This window comes from Dipodomys merriami, unplaced genomic scaffold (genome assembly GCF_024711535.1).
Source record: "Dipodomys merriami isolate MVZ:Mamm:240054 unplaced genomic scaffold, mDipMer1.0.p SCAF_33, whole genome shotgun sequence".
NCBI lineage: Eukaryota > Metazoa > Chordata > Mammalia > Rodentia > Heteromyidae > Dipodomys > Dipodomys merriami.
This window is the reverse complement of record NW_027204826.1, coordinates 1,674,499-1,693,790: the sequence shown is the minus strand read 5'-3', so window position 1 is coordinate 1,693,790 and position 19,292 is coordinate 1,674,499. Positions and strand designations below refer to the sequence as shown.

Genomic DNA, 19,292 nt, shown 5'->3' with positions numbered 1-19,292 from the left:
ACCCAACCACCACCATGCACACAAGAGAAAGCTAAGTCTCTTCTTTCAAAGGGCATACAAGTACAGTTAGGGCAGGACAAACCCAAGAGGAGTTTCACTCTCGCTCTACACTTGTCAAATAACTGAAGACACTGGTTCCTTCTGGCCAGAAAGTAAGTCAGGAGCCCAAGGTCAGCACTGTCTTCCCCATGGCTTCCCCAAGTCCACTTGGGAGGGATGAGCAAACAAGGCTCTTCAGTGGCCATCAGCTCACCATCAGTGCATAAGACCAGAAAAACAAAACTGAAGACGTCAACAGCATGGCCTGATTGCCCATGAGAATATGTTATGAAGTTATTTCCAAAATAAAATGTTGTGTCACCACGATGAAACCACGTGTGGCACATTTTATTTTGGAAACACTTGGTATCTTATTTCTACTATTTGCAGAATACAGCATTACTGCCAAAGAGCCTTCCTACATACACCCTCATACAGGGCATGTGGTATTGTCTATGTTATTTCTATTTCATTCCTGCTATTTTATAGAGAGAAGAGCCTCAGTAAGTGATTCCCTTTAAGATCCTAACTACTAAGTGAAGACTAAATCTCTTCCTCCGAGATTTTATGGACTTTCCTGCCAGGGCTGGCTTCAAACTAAAACCTTCAGATCTCAGCCTTTTCAGTAGCTGTGATTACAGGCATGAGCCACCAGCTCAGATTCTGACTTAGGATCTTCCTATTACAGGAGAGACTTTCTTGGATATAATGAAGCGAAATCAGCTAAACAAAACTGTTCCACCAAAAGTCACTCCTGCACAAAGTGATTTATAGTATATAAAGAATAAAGAATCAAGTTTTTATTTGCCAACTTATTTACTTTCTGAGAGAGATTTCTTTATTCCAATTCCTCACCAAGTGTTCTCAGCTACCAGTAAGTCCATAAAAGGAGTAAGGGGGGTTGCCAGGTTGTGGTAAGCATTTCCAAAGGACTAAAGAAAAAAGCTGTAAGCTGTAAAAAATAAACTGCACATTTCATTGAATCAGGCTGTGTGTGTGTGTGTGTGTGTGTGTGTGTGTGTGTGTGTGTGTGTGTACACGCACGCGTGCGTGTGTATGCTTGTGATCATACAACTGTTAGCACTGACTGGCAATTAGGTATGTTTACCAAAAATGGAAAAACAATACTTAAGTTGTATCATGAAACACCAAAGAAAGGCTCCTTGAGGTCAAAAAAGAGTACTTCATATTCTAGTTCAAGACAAAGTTAGAAAGCATGACGAAAGCAGTAATTCCATGGGCTGGGAAACATCTATGTTCTGTTCTTCACTTCTGAGCCTTCACTATGCAGTCAAATCCCAGACTTGCTATCAAACCCTAGTGACCCTGCGCGGTTGGTTCTGGGCCAGCACTTTCTGCACTTCTGGCCCATTTTCTGGCAGCTTATCTTCAAGGCAGTTCAGACTGCCATTCAGATCTACAGCTAGACTGGTGACTGCTTCGGCAGAGGTGGGGAGCACCGTTTCTGTCGAGGGCCCCTTCCATTTTATAACATCATTTGAGAGCCATAGGCAATGATCAGGATGGACAGACAGGCCATGGGCAGCTGACGAACAAGGACAAGAAACCTATTATCAAATATGCTGGAGATCTTAACTGTCCCCCACCCCCATCCCGGACATACAGCCAAAACAATATTTATGAAGTCACAGATAAAAAGCATAGAACATAATTAGGAAAATATTTTTCCTGCCACCATCCAAAAACAAAAAACAAAAAACACCACACTTAGAGAAATTCTGTCCAGGCAACAGTTGCTCATGCCTGTAATGCCAGCTACTACTCAGGAGGCTGAGATCTGAGGACCTTGGTTTGAAGCTGGTCCTTGCAAGAAAGTCCAAGAGATTCATCTCCAATTAACCAACAAAAGCCAGAAGTGGAGCTGTGGTTCAAGTGGTAGAGTGCTAGCCTTGAGCACAAAGAGGTTCAGGTACAGCTCCCAGGGCCTGATTTCAAGCCCCAGGCCTGGTGAGCAAACTCACTAGTGGGGGAGGGGGGAGGAGAAGGAGGGAGGGCGGTTGGGAGGGAGAGGGAGAGGGAGGGGGGGAGGGAGAGAGAGGGAGGGGAAGGGAGGGAGAGAGGGAGATTAATTCTGTTTTAACACAGCATAAGAAAACATAACCAAAGCAGAAATAAATGGTTAAGAACTGAGGAAGGAAGGGGAACCTTGCAGGGCAGCCAACCACACAAAGACAGATTGGGGTGACAGGGAGGGAGGGGTGAGGGGCACTCCACATAGGATAATCAGCTGGTTTGGAAAGCTGAGCCATGTGGGCACAGCGACTTTTGAGGATGACCCAGATGCCATCCTTCCAAATGTTATAAGAATGAGGATGCTGCTTAGCAAGTACGGAGGGGCAAGGTTTAGCAAGTATAAAGAGAAGTTACAGAAGATATGAAACCCATTCTTTTAATAAGCTACAAGTATTTTTTCCCCAGAAAAACCCAGCGGAAAACAGAAAAGGGGAAGAAAACACACATACCATAGGAGATCCTGGTATGTGAAATCCAACCCCATTTTTTCCCCTTGCTCTTTTCCTTTTAAGCAACATAAATAAGCTGTGTAAGATTTCATCAAAACAGTCGTCTGCTCAGCAAGAATGATATGTGTGGGATCTGATTCAGAATAATGCAAGATGGGGCAGGGGTCAAACAAGATTGGGAACACAGTGTTTCTCTCCCTTGTTCAACTATTACATGCTTGATGATGTTTTTCCATAACAAAATTAGCACACCCTCATACTGAGCACGATTATCTTCTTACAATGTCTGTCACAATTCACTAGTAGCTCAATTTTAATAGCTTCTTCAGGCAGTATCCATACATTATTCCCTATCAAATCTAAGTCAGCATCATCATTGCCCCTTCCTAATCCAGGAATCATTCTTTGAGGCAGGTCCTGTCAACAACATGGTTCTCAAGTGAGCACTGCAGGCCATGCAGGTGAAAAGATTTGCTGACAGGACTGCACTCCTGGCATTAGAAATGCCAGCAGCACAAGCTGGATGCTGGTGGCTCACACCTGTAATCTAGCTACTCAGAGGAGGCCGAGATCTGAGGATCACAATTCAAAGCCACTCCACCTAGGAAAGTACAAGAGACTCTTCTCTCTAATTAAGCAGAAGAAGAAAAAGAGGAGGAAGAGGAGGAAGAGGAGGAGGAAGAGGAGGAGGAGGAGGAGGAAGAAGAGGAGGAGGAGGAGGAGGAGGAGGAGGAGGAGGAGAAGGAGGAGGAGGAGGAGGAGAAGGAGAAGGAGAAGGAGGAGAAGGAGAAGAAGAAGAAGAAGGAGGAGGAGGAGGAGGAGGAGGAGGAGGAGGAGGAGGAGGAGGAGGAGGAGGAGGAGGAGGAGTGGTGGAGCTGTGGCTCAAGTGGTAGAACACCTAATCTTGAGCAAAAACGCCTAGTCTATCCACTACAGGACAGTGTCCAGGCCTGAGTCCAAATCCCCACCAAAAAAAAGTCAACACAGCAACAACCCCACCCCATCCGGCCCCCACTGGAAAGCACACAGACAACCCTAACATGACATGCCACACTTGACCACTTCCAGTCCCGGATGGTAGACACATTTTCCCAATGCACCTGAGCGGCTTTTTGGCCCCTTTTTGCCTATCAGTTCAGACCCCTCTCCTTTATTTTTTTTTTTTTGTTGTTGGTCATGGGACTTGAACTCTGGGCCTGGGCGCTGTCCCTCAGCTCTTCAGCTCAAGGCGAGCGCTCTACCCCTTGAGCTACAGCGCCACTTCCGGTTTTCTGGTGGTTTATTGGAGATAGGAGTCTCTCGGTCTCTCCTCCCCAGGCTGGCTTTGAACCGCGATCCTCAGATCTCAGCCTCCTGAGTAGCTGGGATTACAGGCGTGAGCCACCAGCGCCAGGCGACCCCTCTCCTTTAAACCAGAGCCACCTTTCCCAGCTAACATCCCAATTTTCTACCAGAAAAAATCGTCCTGCAAGCCGTTGAGGCTAGCCAGCGCTGATACCGTCGATCTCACCACTTCCGGTTTCCCATATTTGGAAAAATCTTCAGCCTAAATCCTGAGCTTCCCCAGTCTGAGCAGTGGCGGCCGCCCACAAACAACCGTGCACGTTGTGGAGCTTCCCTGTCCCCAAGGGTCCTGTCCTTCCTCCAGCTCTCCAAAACCGTACACGGCTACTAAGTTAAAATCAGTCGCTCTCTTCGGCTTTCATATAGTCCTCGTGGTAGTCTGGCTTTGCTGCATGAAACTGGCCCCCACCTGCACCCCGCGCCCAGGTCTCCCGCAAGAAGTCTGGAAGTCTGGGCCTCGAGGCGGGAGCTGGGGCGCTCATCTCACTCCCGCAGCCTCCTGCTGAGGACTTCCAGGTCAGCCGTGGTGACCTGGCAGCCTCGGCCGACCCCCCCACCCCCCCCACGGGTGCACACCGCCCGGGCTGGCTCCCTGCGGTCCACGCGTGCTTCACAATCCCTCCACGCGGAGGGGGCTCTGCCGCCTCGCGCCGCCTTCCCGGGAGGGGGTCGGGGGCCCAGGGTCCGCGCTCCCCTGTCCCGCGCCCCCTCTCCCGCCCCCCCCGCACCCCCTCTCCCCCACACCCCCCCCGCGCCCCCCTCTCCCCCACACACCCCCGCGCCCCCTCTCCCGCCCCCCGCGCCCCCTCTCCCACCCCCCCGAGCCCCCTCTCCCGCCCCCCCCTAGGCCGCATTCCGGCGTTAGTGTCTTCTCGAACTCCAACTTTAAAAATACATGAACAGACAAGTACGAACGAGAATAACGCTGGACTGCGTGACCCGGGGGCCGAGCCGGGGAAGGGGGAGACCGGGGTCACCGCGAAATCACCGAGAGAAAGGGGGACGGCGCGGCCCCCGCGACCCGACGGCCGGCAGGGCGGCCCTCCCCTGCCCGCGCCCGCCCCGAGAGCAGCCACGCACTCAGACACAGCTGGATGCGCGGGGGAAACTTCTGTAGGAAATTTAAAGGCAAGGCCAGAAAAGAAAGAAAAGAAAAAGAGCCTTTGGGGGCCTCGGGACACGGCGCTTCCGCGGTCCCCGAGGCGCGGCTGCGGGCTGCCATGGCAACGGGCGCGGACGGGGGCCGCCGGGGGCCAAAACGCCCGGGCCGCGCCCGCCCCCCCGCCCCGCCCCCCGGGCCCCGCGCCGGCCAATCGCAGGGAGGGGGCGTGGCCGGCCGCCCGCCCCGCCCGGGGGGATGGGGGTGGGGCGGCGCCCGGGCGGGGGCACTCGGGGCGCCCCCGGCCCCCCCTCACCGTGATGTTGCAGTGGAGGGTGAGCGGCGGCGGCGGCGGCGGCGGCGGGTGCGGGCTGCCGAGCGGCGCCGGCGCCGGCGGCACCAGGAACTGGCAGTGCAGCTCGTCCAGCTTCCAGCTGACGATGCGGAATCGCTCGTGGCTCTTGTCGAAGATGGACGCCAGGAACTTCAGCTCGGCCTTGAGCCCTGACACCGACATCTTCCCCTCATCTCCGGAAGGAGGGGTGTGGGGAGAAGCGTCTGACCTGAAGTCGCCGTCACGGCGGCCGCCGCCGCGACCGCCCCCGCGGGGCCCGGCCCGGGGCCGCGTTCTCACGGCTCCGCCTTTCCCGCTACGACGACGACCCGCGTCGGAGCGCGGCTGGGGAAAATGGCGAGGGGCGCGCGGCCTCCGCGAGCCGCCGCTGCCTTTGTAACCGACTCCACCGGCGGGAGGTGGCGGCCCCGCGGCTTAAAAGGGCGACCGCGACGCCGCCCCCGTCCTCGCCCTCGCCTGGGAAAGGGCTGCCCTCGTCCCCGCCCCTCCGCGCGCGCGCGCCCGCCAGAACGCCCGCCGCGGCGCGTGCCCGCCGCCCCTGGGTGCGCGCGCACCCCCGCCCGGCCGCCCCCCCCCCCCTCGCCCATGACCTCCCCGCGGCGGACGGGAGCCGGGCCTGGGGAGATGGGGAGGGGGCGGTGGGGGGGAGAGGAGGGCCGAGCACGTGTGGAGGAGCGCGAGTCCCCGCCCCGCGCGGAGCCCCGCCTCCTCGCCCCAAGCTCCTCCCCAGCGCGCGCGCACGCGCGCACCTCCGCCCGAGGCCAGACACGTGCGCGGCCTCTGGCGCCGGCCACGTCGGCGCGGCGGCGGGCACGCGCGCGCGCGCGCGCCAGGGGGCGGCTCCTCCGCGCGGCCACCCACTCACCTGACCCGGGCGGGGCGGGGCCGCGGCGCTCCGGGACCCCGCGGGGAAGGTGGGTGCGCGCCCGTCCCCCCCATCTCCACCCCCCCCACCTGTCCCCCCTCCCGTGACCTGCGGCCCCCCCCCCCCCGCTCCGGGCCCCGCCCCTGTTATTTTTAATTGTATTTATTTTCTGTTATTATGAAGGTTGACATTTCTTTGGGGACAATGTCACCCCTTCCCTGGGATCCTGGGATCGGTGGGATCCTGAGATCGGTGGTGGTGGGGCTTGAACTAGGGGACTGGGCGCTCACACTTGGCGCCCTACCCAATTCCGGTGTTCTGATTTTTGTTTGTTTCTGCGGGTTCCTTGGAGGGAAGAGGCTCCCCGGACTGTGCTGCCCGGGCTGGCTTCGAACCACCATCCTGAGCTCAGCCTCCTGGGTAGAGCCTGGATGGCGGGCCTGAGCCCCTGCGCCCGGCCCGATGGTGGGGCTGAGCCACCTGCGCCCGGCCCGATGGCAGGCCTGAGCCCCTGCGCCCGGCCCCGGCTCCTGGCTCCTATTCGTATTCCTGCTTGGTCTCCGATCCAGGTGTTGGTGTCCCACCCCCACAGGCCCCACCAGCCTGGGTTCACGCCCCATCTCTTTGGGCACTTGCGCCCCTCCTCCTCCTGTGGAGAGCTGGAACCCCTACTTCTCGTGGACGCCCAGGGTGAACCCAGGGAGGGTTCACTCATCTGGACCGCCCAGCGCCTCACGCGTGGAACCGCCGTGGGGCAGCACATAGTGTGTGCAGTCATGTGTATTAGAAACTGGACTGTCTTCCTGGGCGTGCAAACCTCGGCAGGTACACCCCCGGCTTCCAGCTTAGGCCCAGTGCCTAATTTAACGTTCTGCTGTCACCTCTTAAAATTCACGATTTTGTTTTTGTTTTTGTTTTCCCCTTTTACCCTGCTCCTGAGGAAGGTGAGGTACCTGGACCAAGTGGCTAAGTGTGATCTTTAAGGAATCCCTGGTCTATTGATCTCAGAACATGTCTAAAGTTTTCCTTTTTCATTTACTTCTGACTCTGTACTACGTATGCTATAGTGCTTCTTAGCCTTTAGGAAATCCCTTTGAGAAACTAATAAAATCTGCTTACCGAATTTAGGAGAAGCCACGCACTGGTGGTTCCTGCTTATAATCCTAGCTACTCAAGAGGCAAATATCTGAGGATCACAGTTCAAGGCCAGCCAGGGCAAGAAAGTCCATGACACTTTCATCTCCAATTAATCACTGGAAAGCTGTGGCTCAAGTAGTAGTTGTCCTGAGCAAAAAAGTTCAGGGGTAGTGCCCAGGCCCTGAGCTCAAGCCCTAGGCCCAGCACAAAGAGATAGATAGGAAGGAGATATACTTATCACCGGCTTCATACACTGGGCCTGGAAACTGGGGTTGGAGGCTCTGAGACAGAAATAGCTCACATACTGCAGTGGCGTCATTGCCGAAATCAACACAGGCAGTGCTAGTCACTTTATTTTTCCTTCAGTTCCTTCAAAACCCCTATCAGAGAAGAGCGCACAGACAAGCGCTAGAAGCAAAAGGGAACAACAGGGTTAAACCACATAAGATCTTTGTACATTGGTTCCCGCCTATAATCCTAACTATAAGTGGTTCTTTTTTGTTTGTTTGTTTGTTTGTTTTTGGTCCAGTCGTGGGGCCTGAACTCTGGGCCTGAGCGCTGTCCCTCAGCTCTTCAGCTCAAGGCAAGTGCTCTACCACTGAGCCAACTTCCCAGCCCCCTAGCTATAAGTGGTTCAAGGCCAGCCAAGGCTTTGAGGTAGCAAAGAGGGCATAGTATGGTGGGTACCAGCCTCTGATAAAACTCAAGACTACCTGAAAACAGTTGAGTATGTGACTTGAGTGGTAGAGTACCTGCCTGACAAGTATTAAGACCCCGAAGTTCAAATCCCAGTACTACCAAAAAAGACAAATTAGCTGAGTGCTGGTGGTGCATGCCCATCATTCTGGCCACTCAGGAGGCTGAGATCTGAGGATCATGGTTCAAAGCCAGCCTGGACAGGAAAGCCCATGAGACTTATCTTCAATTAACCACTGAAAAGCCAGAAGTAGAGATGTGGCTCAAGTGGTTAAGTGCTAGCCTAGAGTGAAAAAACTCAGGCATAGCACCCAGGCTCTGAGTTTCAAACACCATGACCTACCAAAAAAAAAAAAAAGACAAACTAGATATGACTAAGAAATAAAATGCCCTAAACAAGTTATTTCATCTTCCCCTCTAAGCTATTTTGTTATATTTGCATTACTGTAAGACAATCACTACCTAAATCATGATTTGTTTTACATTTTATTGTTGTTTGTTTTTGTTTTTGTTTGGTCGGTCATGGGGCTTGAACTCTGGGCCTGGGCGCTCTCCCTCACCTCTTTAGCTCTAGGCTAGTGCTCTACCACTCAAGCCATAGCGCCACTTCTGGCCTTTTCTGCTTATGTAGTGCTGAGGAATCGAACCCAGGGCCTCATGCATGCAAGGCAAGCACTCTACTACTAAGCCACTTTCCCAGCCCTTGTTTTACATTTTATGTCTCAAAAACAAGTGCAAATATTAATTTCAAAATTATTTTACGGACTATTGCCTTGTTCACAAGCCCTAAGGGAGCTAAAAGGCAAGGTATAATCCCTGGATTCAGAAAGCTTTCTGGGCACTGGTGGCTCACGCCTGTAATCCTTGCTACTCAGGAGGCTGAGATCTGAGGATGACAGTTCAAAGCCAGCCTAGGCAGGAAAGTCTGTGAGAGTCTTCAATTAAGTATCCAAAACAACAACAACAACAAAAAAGCTGGAAGTGGCCTGGCACCAGTGGCTCAAGCCTGTCATCCTAGCTACTCAGAAGGTTGAGATCTGGGGATTGCAGTTTGAAGCCAACCCAAAGCAGAAAAGTCTGGGAGATTCTTATCTCCAATAAAGTACTCAGAAAAAGCTGTTGCTCAAGTATCAGTAGCCTTGAGCACAAAGAGGCTGAGGGACAGCACCCAAGCCCTGAGTTCAAGCTCTAGCACTGGGGGGGATGAGGGGAGGAGGCCATATTGCTCCTTTCCTATGGGGAAGATGAACCCTCTAATAAATCTCCATATAACCCCCCCAAAAAAACAAAAGATTAATAAAGAAAGCAAGCTTTTTCCAGGTATTGTAATCCTAGCTACTCAGGAGGATCATGGTTCAAAGCCAGCCCAAGCAGCAAAGTCCATGAGACTCTTATCTCCAATGAACCACCAGAAAACCAGAAGTGGCTCTGTGGCTCAGAGTGGTAGAGCATTAGCCTTGAGCACAAATGCTCAGTGACAGCACCTAGACCCTAAGTTCAAACCCCACAACTGGCAAAAAAAAATAAAGTGGGCTGGGAAGGTGGCTCAGTGGTAGAGCGCTGGCGTGGCATGCATGAGGCCCTGGGTTCGATTCCTCAGCACCACATAAGCAAAAAGAAAAAAGCTGCAAGTGGCGCTGTGGCTCAAGTGGTAGAGCGCTAGCCTTGAACTGAAGAGCTGAGGGACAGCGCCCAGGCCCAGAGTTCAGGCCCCATCACAGGACTCCCCCCCCCCAAAAAAAAAAAGAAAAAAGAAAATAAAGCAAACTAAACAAACTACCCTTAAAAAATAAATAAAGTGACCAAACTTCTGAGTGCATCTGTGGGGGCATTTCCAGAAACCATTAGATGGGGAGGGCATGGACGGCATGAATGGATCCATAACAGAATGGCACTCTGGGAGGTGATAAAAGGTAGTGGAAGGACCCTGCCCCCCCCTTCTCTCCTGTCCACCTTGCGCTGACCTGTGGCTCCCATAGCATCGTTCAGCCATGATCTGCTGCCTAATGGACCGAGAAACAACACAGCTAGCCACAGTGGACCAAACCTTCTGAAACTTTAGCTAAAATACATCCTTCCTCCTTCCATTGTTGGATCAGGAATTCCAGTCACAGAGACACAAGAGTAAGGAGACAGGAAATGAGGAATTGTGGGATCGGTTGGTGGGAGCCTCAGTGATGTCATCGGCAGCCCAGATGCTTTGTATCTCCTTCGGCAGGCTGAAAGGCAAAGTGGGTCATGGGCAGCCATATGTGCAGAGGCGCAAGGGACAATGGGAACTTCCAAGAGCCTGCCCCGCCTACTGCCCTGATGATTCGTCAGACAGAGAAAGTTTTGGAGCCTGAACAGACATGCCAGAATGAGAGTTTCATTTGGTGAGAGTGATTGCTTTTAAGATTAATTGTGTGTGTGTGTGTGTGTGTGTGTGTGTGTGTCTGTCTGTCTGTCTGCCTGCCTGCCTGTCTGTCTGTCTGTCTGTCTGTCTGTCTGTGTCTGTGTACTAGGGCTAGCATGCTCTACCACTGGAGCCCCAGCTCCACTTCTGGCTTTTTGGTGCTTCACTGGAAATAAGAGTCTCAGGGACTTTCCTGCCTGAGCTGGCTTCAAACTGTGATCCTCTGTAGCTAGGATGACACATGTGAGCCACCAATGCCTAGCTCATTGTTTAGTTTGATTTTGTCTTTTAGTATGATTTTGTCTTTTAGTATGACTTCTTCCTGGAAAGAAACAAGTAATTTAAAAAAAAAAACAGATAGATCTTGGAATTGATAGTTGCATATTTGCAATATCCATGGCTGTCAATCATCCTTTAAATCATCTATTTGGGAAGAAGTTTCTCTGAAAGTCAATTAGTTAAATCAAGGAAAACAGGTTTTATCCTGTAACCACTTCCAGTAGCGGCAAATGGGCATTTCAAAGGGAGAATAAGGATGGGTACTGGTGCTCATGCCTGTTATCCCAGCTACTCAGGAGGCTGAGATATGGTACAAAACCAATGTGGTTCATAGGTTAGTTCAAAGACAATTCTAAAAGACTCTTTCCAAGCTCTGGTAGCTCAGGAGGCTGAGATCTTTGGATTGCAGGTCAAAACCAGCCCAGGCAGAAAAGTCCCTGTGAGAATCTTATCTCTAATTAGCCACTCAAAATCCAGAAGTGGTGCTGTGGCTCAAATAGTAAAGAACTAGCCTTGAGCAAAAAAGAGTTCAGGGACAGCACCCAGCCCCTGAGTTCAAGCCCCACAACCGAGGAGAGAGGACAGGCCCGGGGGGGGGGGGGGGGGGGGGGAGGGGTAATAGCAGGAGGAGTCCAGTAGGAGGCCAGACTCAGAGAAAATGACCTTCAGTGACTACAGTGATGCAGATGCCAGACTGGAGCAGAACAGCAACTGGTGTTTCTGAGAGTGTATGAACACCACACAAGGAACTAATGATTGCTCCTTGGAACTACCACCTAATACCAGGATGAGGGTCAGGCCCTGGTGGCTCACACCTGTAATCCTAGCTACTCAGGAGGTTGAGATCTGAGGATCACGGTTCAAAGCCAGTCTGGGCAGGAAAGTCCGTGAGACTCTTATCTCCAATAAACCACCAGAAAACCAGAAATGGCGCTGTGGCTCAAGTGATAGAGCGCTGGCCTTGAGCTGAAAAGCTGAGGGACAGCGCCCAGACCCAGAGTTCAAGCCCCAAAACCACCAAAAAAAAAAAAAAAAAAAAAAGCCTGAGATCTGAGGCTCAAAGTTCAAAGCCAGCCTGGGCAGACAAATCTGAGACACTCCAATTAACCAGCAAAAAACCCAAGTGGAGGTGTGGCTCAGACGGCACAGCACCAACCTTGAAGTGGAAAAAGCCAAACAAGAATGCAAAGTCCTAGAATTCTAGTCCGAGTACCTACACAAAAACAAAACAAAAGACTCCATCTCTTTCTTGCCCGTGTGTGTGTGTGTGTGTGTGTGTGTGTGTGTGTGTGTGTGTGTGTGTGTGTGTGTGTGTGTGTGTGTAAGGGCTTGCACTCAGGGCCTCATGTTCTCAATGGAGGTAATAGTCTTACAGATTTGTCTGCCCAGGCTAGCTTCAAACCACGATCCTCAGATCTTTAGCCTCCCCAGTAGCTAGGATTATAGGCATGAGACACCAGGCTGGGCCTTTGTGAGTGGTCTTTTCTTGTGTGTGTGTGTGTGTGTGTGTGTGTGTGTGTGTGTGATAACCCAGTAGCCTTCTTTGAAGGGATCTCTCCAGTTCTGCAGGGGAAAGGAGACCGGCCCTCAGGCCTCTCGGGTCACCTTTCCCAGGCCCCCTCCACCTGGCCTCTGTTAGCTTGGTGACCGAGTAAATAGTCCTGTCCTTACCACCAAACCAACAGTGGGCCCGTCTGTCTGGGAGATTAAGAACTCACCGAAGTTAAGGTATGTCCCACAAAATCAGGAAAGCTGAAACACATTGTGTGTCCAAGCTGAAACACATTGTGTGTCCTACATAATCAGGAAAGCTGAAACACATCCCTCCCCTCCCCGCCCCTCCCCCCCCCCCATCAGTCTTGGGTTTGAGAATTCTGGAGTCAATTTCGTTCAAGTCTCTGGACCATTTTCCAAACCCCTAAACTTCTCCCCTTCCCTCCCCGGCTAGATCATTGCCTTGGAGGCAGTGCTGGCTACTGGGGGTGAATCAGGAAATTAGAAACCACCCCAACTTTCTAACTAGTGAGGGTTAGAAACCAACTCAACCCCCTGGTGGAGCCACCGCTGGCCCCTGGATGGGTCGGGGCCTGTTTAGATGTGGGTGTGCCAGGCATTCTGGGAATTCATGTCAAGCTCAATCACCCCTCTAACACAGGAAGTGCTGAATCACACGGTGCTGACAAGCTTCCTTGCTTCTGTTCCCCTTGATTCTTCCTTTCTTCTCCCTCTGTGCTGTGAGAGGACCCCCCCTCCTCCCTGGGGGTGATGTCCAGCTCCAGCCAGAAAGACCTAGTTCACAATACCCAGTGCTTCCACCTAGTGGTCAGCTTGGGGTCTTACAGGACTGTCCAGGCCAGCGCAGTGATGTCCAGAAAGAGAAATGTTTGCCTCCATAGATCCTGCAACCCGGTTGAATCTCAGTATTACCTATTATTGTAGGGAGCCAGCAAGGACTCAAGAGGAGGAGGAGACGTGCAAAGAGATCAACCTGAAAACAGAAAACCGACAGGTTCTCCCTGGCAGTGGTGGCTCACGCCTGTCATCCTAGCCACTCAGGAAGCTGAGATCTGAGGATCGTGATTTGAAGCTAGCCTGGGCAGACAAATCTGTAAGACTCTTATCTCCATGGAGAACATGAGGCCCTGAGTGCAAGCCCTAGTACACACACACACACACACACACACACACACACACACACACACACACACACACACACACACACACGGGCAAGAAAGAGATGGAGTCTTTTGTTTTGTTTTTGTGTCAGTACTGGGACTAGAATTCTAGGACCTTGCATTCTTGTTTGGCCTTTTTCCACTTCAAGGTTGGTGCTGTACCATTTGAGCCACGCCTCTACGTGGGCTTTTTCCTGGTTAATTTGAGTGTCTCAAGCCAGCCCAGGCAGGAAAGTCCGTGAGACTCCTATCTCCAATGAATCACCAGAAAAATTGAAGTGGAGCCATGACTCAAGTAGTAGAGCAACAGCCTTGAGCAAAAAAGCCTAAGGGACAATGTCCAGAGAGAGAGAAATTGGCAATGGGTATTACGAAACTTACTTTGTACTTTCTTTTGACTTTTCAGTTCAAAGTTATAACTCTACTACTTGAGACACATCTCCAGTTCAGCTTTTTGCTGGTTAATTAGCAATAAGAGTCCCTCAGATTTGTCTGCTTGGTCTGGCATTGAACCATGATCCTCTGATCTGAGTGGCTCAGATTACAGGTATGAGATACTGACATCTGGATTCTTTATAGATTTTTTTTATAAAGCTTTTTTTTTTTTTTTTTTTTTGCCAGTCCTGGGGCTTGAACTCAGAGCCTGGGCACTGTCCCTAAGCTTCTTTTGCTCAAAGTGAGTGCTCTACCACTTGAGCCACATTACTACTTTGGGCTTTTTCTGTGGTTTAATTGGAGATAAGAGTCTCAGACTTTCCTGCCCAGGCTGACTTCAAACTGTGATCCTCATATCTCAGCCTCCTGAGTAGCTAGGATGTCAGGCATGAGCCACCGCCGTCTAGCTTAAACATTCATTTTTGCTTTCTGTTAGTGGGTATATTATCTATAGTTTTCATTCGTTAATATCTAAACCTTTACCAAAACTGGAATTAATTGTTTTGGTATAAAGCCTATAGCAGTAATGATTTTTTTTGATAGCAAATTAATTGCTCTAAAGTAACACATTGAACAAACTTTCTTGTTTCAAGGTTCTTAGTGCCATCTTCCTCAGAAACTCAAATATTTCTTATAAAAATTGAGGTTTGGGCTGGGAAGGAGGCTCAGTGGCAGAGTGCTTGCCTTGGAAGCATGAGGCCCTGGGTTCAATTCCTCAACACCACATAAGCAGAAAAAGCTGGAAGTGGCCGGAAGTGGCTCAAGTGGTAGAGTGCCAGCCTTGAGCTGAAGAGCTGAGGGACAGCGCCCAGGCCCAGAGTTCAAGACCCATGACTGACAAAATAAACATTGAGGTTTATAAAATAAAAATTGAGGTTTATAGCTACTCAGGAAGCTGAGATCTGAAGATCACAGTCCCAAGCCAGCCTGGGCATAAAAATCCACAAGATGAGACTCTTATCTCTAATAAAGTACTTAGAAAAAGCCACAAGTGACACTGTGGCTCAAGTGGTAGAGTGCCAGCCTTGCGCAAGGAAAGCTCAAGAACAGTGCCCAGGCCCTGAGTTCACACACACACACACACACACACACACACACACACACACACACACACACACACACACACACCTGAGTTCACACACACACACACACACACACACACACACACACCCCAGACTAAAAATCCATTCTTTATACATTAGACACCTCAACAGACACAGGCTCAGTCAAAAGCCCCAGTGTGAGGACTGGGCACTTCCATACCTGGACATTGGCCAAGTTAGGGGCTAGAGACAGGCTGATTCGCTGCCATCTTCCACAAGGACTATTACACAGGGCTGCGGGTTCCAGCCCAACCCACAGTCGACCGTATCTAAGGCAGTGAGAGGTAGTTCCCCAGGACGTCCTGCAGGTGGCAGCAGAGCAGCGCGGAAGCGGAGCGCGCCACTCCAGCCAGCCCAGAGCCGGAACGGACACGGGGCGGGGCGTGGTGGGCGGGGCGGAGTCTAATTGGGCGTGGTTTCGGCGGGACCCCAGGGGCGGGGAGCGCAGCTATACTGGGGGCGCATGGCTGGAAAGGCCCAGGCCTGGCCCAAAACTGCACCCGGGTCCTCCCCGCACAGGTGCCTCCAGGACACGGTGGTCATGTGATTTAGCACCCAGATCCAGGCCCTTAGGGACTTGGAAAGGCCCAGAATTAATAATTCTACATATTATCTGCACCTGTCACATTGGAGCATGTGGTCACCTTGCCCCTGGCCAGTTTTCCTTCTCTGTACCCCTCCTTCCCTCCCTCCCTCCTTCCCTCCCTCCCTGCCTCCTTCCTTCCTTCCTTCCCTCCTTCCTTCCTTCCTGCCGATGATGGGGCTTGAACTCAAGGTCTGAAGTTGAAGGCGAGCACTCTACCACTTGAGCCACAGTGCCACTTCTGGCTTTTTCTGTGTATGTGGTACTGAAGAATTGAACCCAGGGCTTCATGCATGCTAGGCAAGCACTCTACCACTGAGCCACCTTCCCAGCCCCCAGCCCTCCCTTCTTTCTTTCTTTCCTCTGTGTGTGTGTGTGTGTGTGTGTGTGTGTGTGTGGTTTGAACTCAGGGCCTCCAGTTTGTTAGTGCTCTACCACTTGAGCCACATACCACCACCTCAAACCCTTTTGGATTTAGCTATTTTTCAGATAGGGTCTTCCTTTCTGGGGTGCCCTGAGTGGTCTCCACTTTGATCCTTCTACCTAGGCCTTCTGCTGGCTGGGATGACAGACGTGCCCTACTGTGCTCAGTTTTGTTTTTTTTTAATTTGCTTTGTTGTTGTTGATCCTGGAGCTTGAACTCAGGGCCTGGGTGCTATTTCTGAGCTTTTCCCACTCAAGGCTAGTTCTCTACCACTCTGAGCCGCAGCTTCACTTCTGGTTTTCTGATAGTTAATTGGAGTTAAGAGTCTCATGAGCTTTCTTGCCTGGACTGGCTTCAAATGGTGATCCTCAGATCTCAGCCTCCTGGGTGGCTAGGATGACAGGCATGAGCATCATACCTGTCTTGTGTTCAGTTTTTGTTTGTTGAGATGGGCTCTCTGAACTATCTCCCCTCAACCCAGCCACTGTCCCAGAACCCATAATCTTCCCTGTCCCAAGCAATTGGGATTACAGAAGTGAGCTGCCATACTCAACCCCTTGTTTTTATTTCTTTTAAAGCCATTTTCTTGGAGCACCATTGTTTTTGAAGATGCTTTGCAAAGACTAAACCTGAAGACCATTCAGCACCTGCTTCAGCTTCTTGAGTCTGAGCAAAATTTCTACACCCACCAATGGCTGGATTTGCTTCTGGTCAGAAGCCTGATCCCAAGGCTAGCTCATGCCTGTCATCCTAGCTACTCAGGAGGATAAGATCCAAGGCAGGAAAGTCCATGAGACTCTCATCTCCAACAAACCACCCAAAAACCAGAAGTGGAGCTAAGGCTCAAGTGGTAGACTGCTCGCCCTGAGCACAAAATCTCAGGGAGAGGGCCCAGGACTGGCAAAAATAATAACTGATAAATTCATTAAACTAATAAAAGAAGACAGATGCCATCTCATAACTCAATATTTATAGAGATAGATGTCAGGTGGAGAGCAGAAACCTTACATCAACTTTGTGCCCTTCTGGTTTACTTGACTAAATTTATTCTTGTCGTTTTGTTCTGGATGCTCATGCCCTTTACCTCTTGGAGTTTAAGCATATTGCTTTAGTGAATTGCAAAGAGACAAGTGTCATTTAAGCAAGATATTTCCATTTCCAAGATCACCCCCATTGCTCCATTTCACCCGAAATTAGCATGCTATTTGCTCCCTTGCTTCTGAGCCTTCTTCAGTTAATTACCGCAGAAACACCCAGCCATTGCAAAAAGGGCTTCAACTTTTCCCACTTCCATTTTTAGGTGAGCCACTGTTATCCGAATGGCGGATTTGTGTGGAAGCATCATTAATACCCTATTCTTTTTCTTGTTGCATTCTGCTAGTGGATCATTCTGTAGCAGCCACCTATGGTGACAAATGATTTGGGGGGTTGCCATCCTAACACAAAATCCAAGTCAGAAATATGTTTTTCTTGGAGTAAAATTGAAACTGTGACAAGATTTTTAAAATGACCAAAAAAAAAATTCATTGGGCATTCATGGCTCATACTTGTAATCCTAGCTACTCAAGAGGCTGAGATCCAGAAAACCATGCTTCAAAGCCAGCCCACACAGAAAAGTCTGTGGGACTTGATCTTCAAAATTATTGGTAGGGAGCAAATCCGGAGGTATGGCTCAAGTGGGAGAGGACCTGACAGTCCAGCAAACCCATAAAGAACAAGGCCCCTGGGCTGAGAAGGTAGCTCAGTGGTAGAGCGCTTGCCTTGCATGCCTGAGGCCCTGGGTTCGATTCCTCAGCACCTCATAAGCAAAAAGAAAAAAGCTGGAAGTGGCGCTGTGGCTCAAGTGATAGAGTGCTAGCCTTGAGCTGAAGAGCTGAGGGACAGCGCCCAGGCCCAGAGTTCAAGCCCCTACCAAAAAAAGAAAAGAAAAGAAACTCAATAGTATTTAATCCTCAAAAACACTTACTCCAACAAACACTGTCAGTGTCACCCTGTCTTTCAGGAGGGGAAACTGAGGCTCAGAGGGGCCAAGTTGTCTGCACAGGGTCTTGTTTTCTCCCTACACACCTTCCTCGCAGGATGCGTCACATAATTTAAGTGTATTTCTTCTATTAGGCCTGGGAGCATTTTGTGAATAATTCAGCGCTTATCAATTTGCTTCAAAGAAAAGACAACAAAAATGAGTGAGGGCGATCTAATGGGTGGCATTCATGAATAAATGATAGGGTCCCTTATTTTTTAAATACAACTTATTTGCTTCCCTTGTGGCTCCCTCAGGCAGAAGTAGGCCTCGTTTTTCTGCCTCTTGGTAAGAGGGACTCAGCCACACACGGGATTTCTCCTGAGAGCTTACCCTGCTGCCCAGCTAGCTATGCTGGAGAGTGGTATGTAGCTTTGGGGACACCTAGCATTTCAGAGGAGTTTCTGCACTGTGGCAAAATCCCATTGAGCTTTGACCTTGAGCTTTGTGGTCAATGGTGTTCTCATAACTGTGCTCAGAGGCCAGGCACTGTGGCTCACACCTGTAATCCCAGCTACTCAGGAGGCTGAGATCTGAGGATTCCAAGCCAGCCAAATCTCTGAGACTCTTATCTCCATTTACACACACACATACACACACACACACACACACACACATGCTGGAAGCAGAGCTGTGGTTAAAGCGGTAGAGCACTAGCCTTGAACATAAAAGCTCAGGACAACACCCAGGCTGAGTTCAAGTCCCAGGTCCCTCAAAAAAACAAAACCAAAAAAAAAAAAAAAAAAAAAAAAAAAGGAAAGAAACAAATGTAATCAGAGGGTCCTACATGAAATATCTTCCAATGTCATTCTTTTGTTTAAAGTTCTATTATTCTTTACAGATGAATCAATTACTCCTTGGTCACTTGTTTTTCTATAGATATTTCTCTGGTTCTGGGGCTTGAGCTCAGGGCCTGGGCACTGTCCCTGAGCTTCTTTGGTTCAAAGCTAGTACTGTACCATTTTGAGCCACAGCGCCACTTGCAGCTTTTTGGTGGTTCATTGGAGATAAGAGTCTCACAGAATGTCCTGCTCAGGCTGGCTTCAAACCTTGATCCTTAGATCTCAGCCTCCTGAGTAGCTAGGATGACAGGCATGAGCCACCAGCACCCAGCTTCTAGTGCATTTTTACACTCTATGTGTGTGTGTGTGTGTGTGTGTGTGTGTGTGTGTGTGTGTGTGCGTGCACCTGCATACGTGTATTGGTACTGGTGCTTGAACTCAGGACTTCACGCTCTTACTTGCTTTTTTGCTCAGGACTGATGCTCTACCATTTGAGCCACAGTTCCACCTCTGGCTTTTTTTTTTTCTGGTTAATTGGAGATTTTAAAAAGCCTTACAGATTTTTCTATCTGAGCTGG

At 50.5% G+C, this 19,292-nt stretch overlaps 1 protein-coding gene across 2 annotated transcripts in view; it reads right to left on the bottom strand.

Annotated features, from left to right (window-relative positions):
* Positions 1-5,783, bottom strand: part of Ube2q2 (ubiquitin conjugating enzyme E2 Q2) — a 46,697-nt gene extending 40,914 nt beyond the window's left edge. The window contains exon 1 of one of the 2 annotated variants that reach the window (XM_070042805.1): positions 5,282-5,783. In XM_070042805.1, coding sequence (XP_069898906.1) covers positions 5,282-5,482 — 201 coding nt within the window. In that variant the 5' untranslated portion in view covers positions 5,483-5,783. The remainder of the gene's footprint in view (positions 1-5,281) is intronic. The other variant, XM_070042804.1, reaches the window with a different exon arrangement.
* Positions 5,784-19,292: the final 13,509 nt, after the last annotated feature.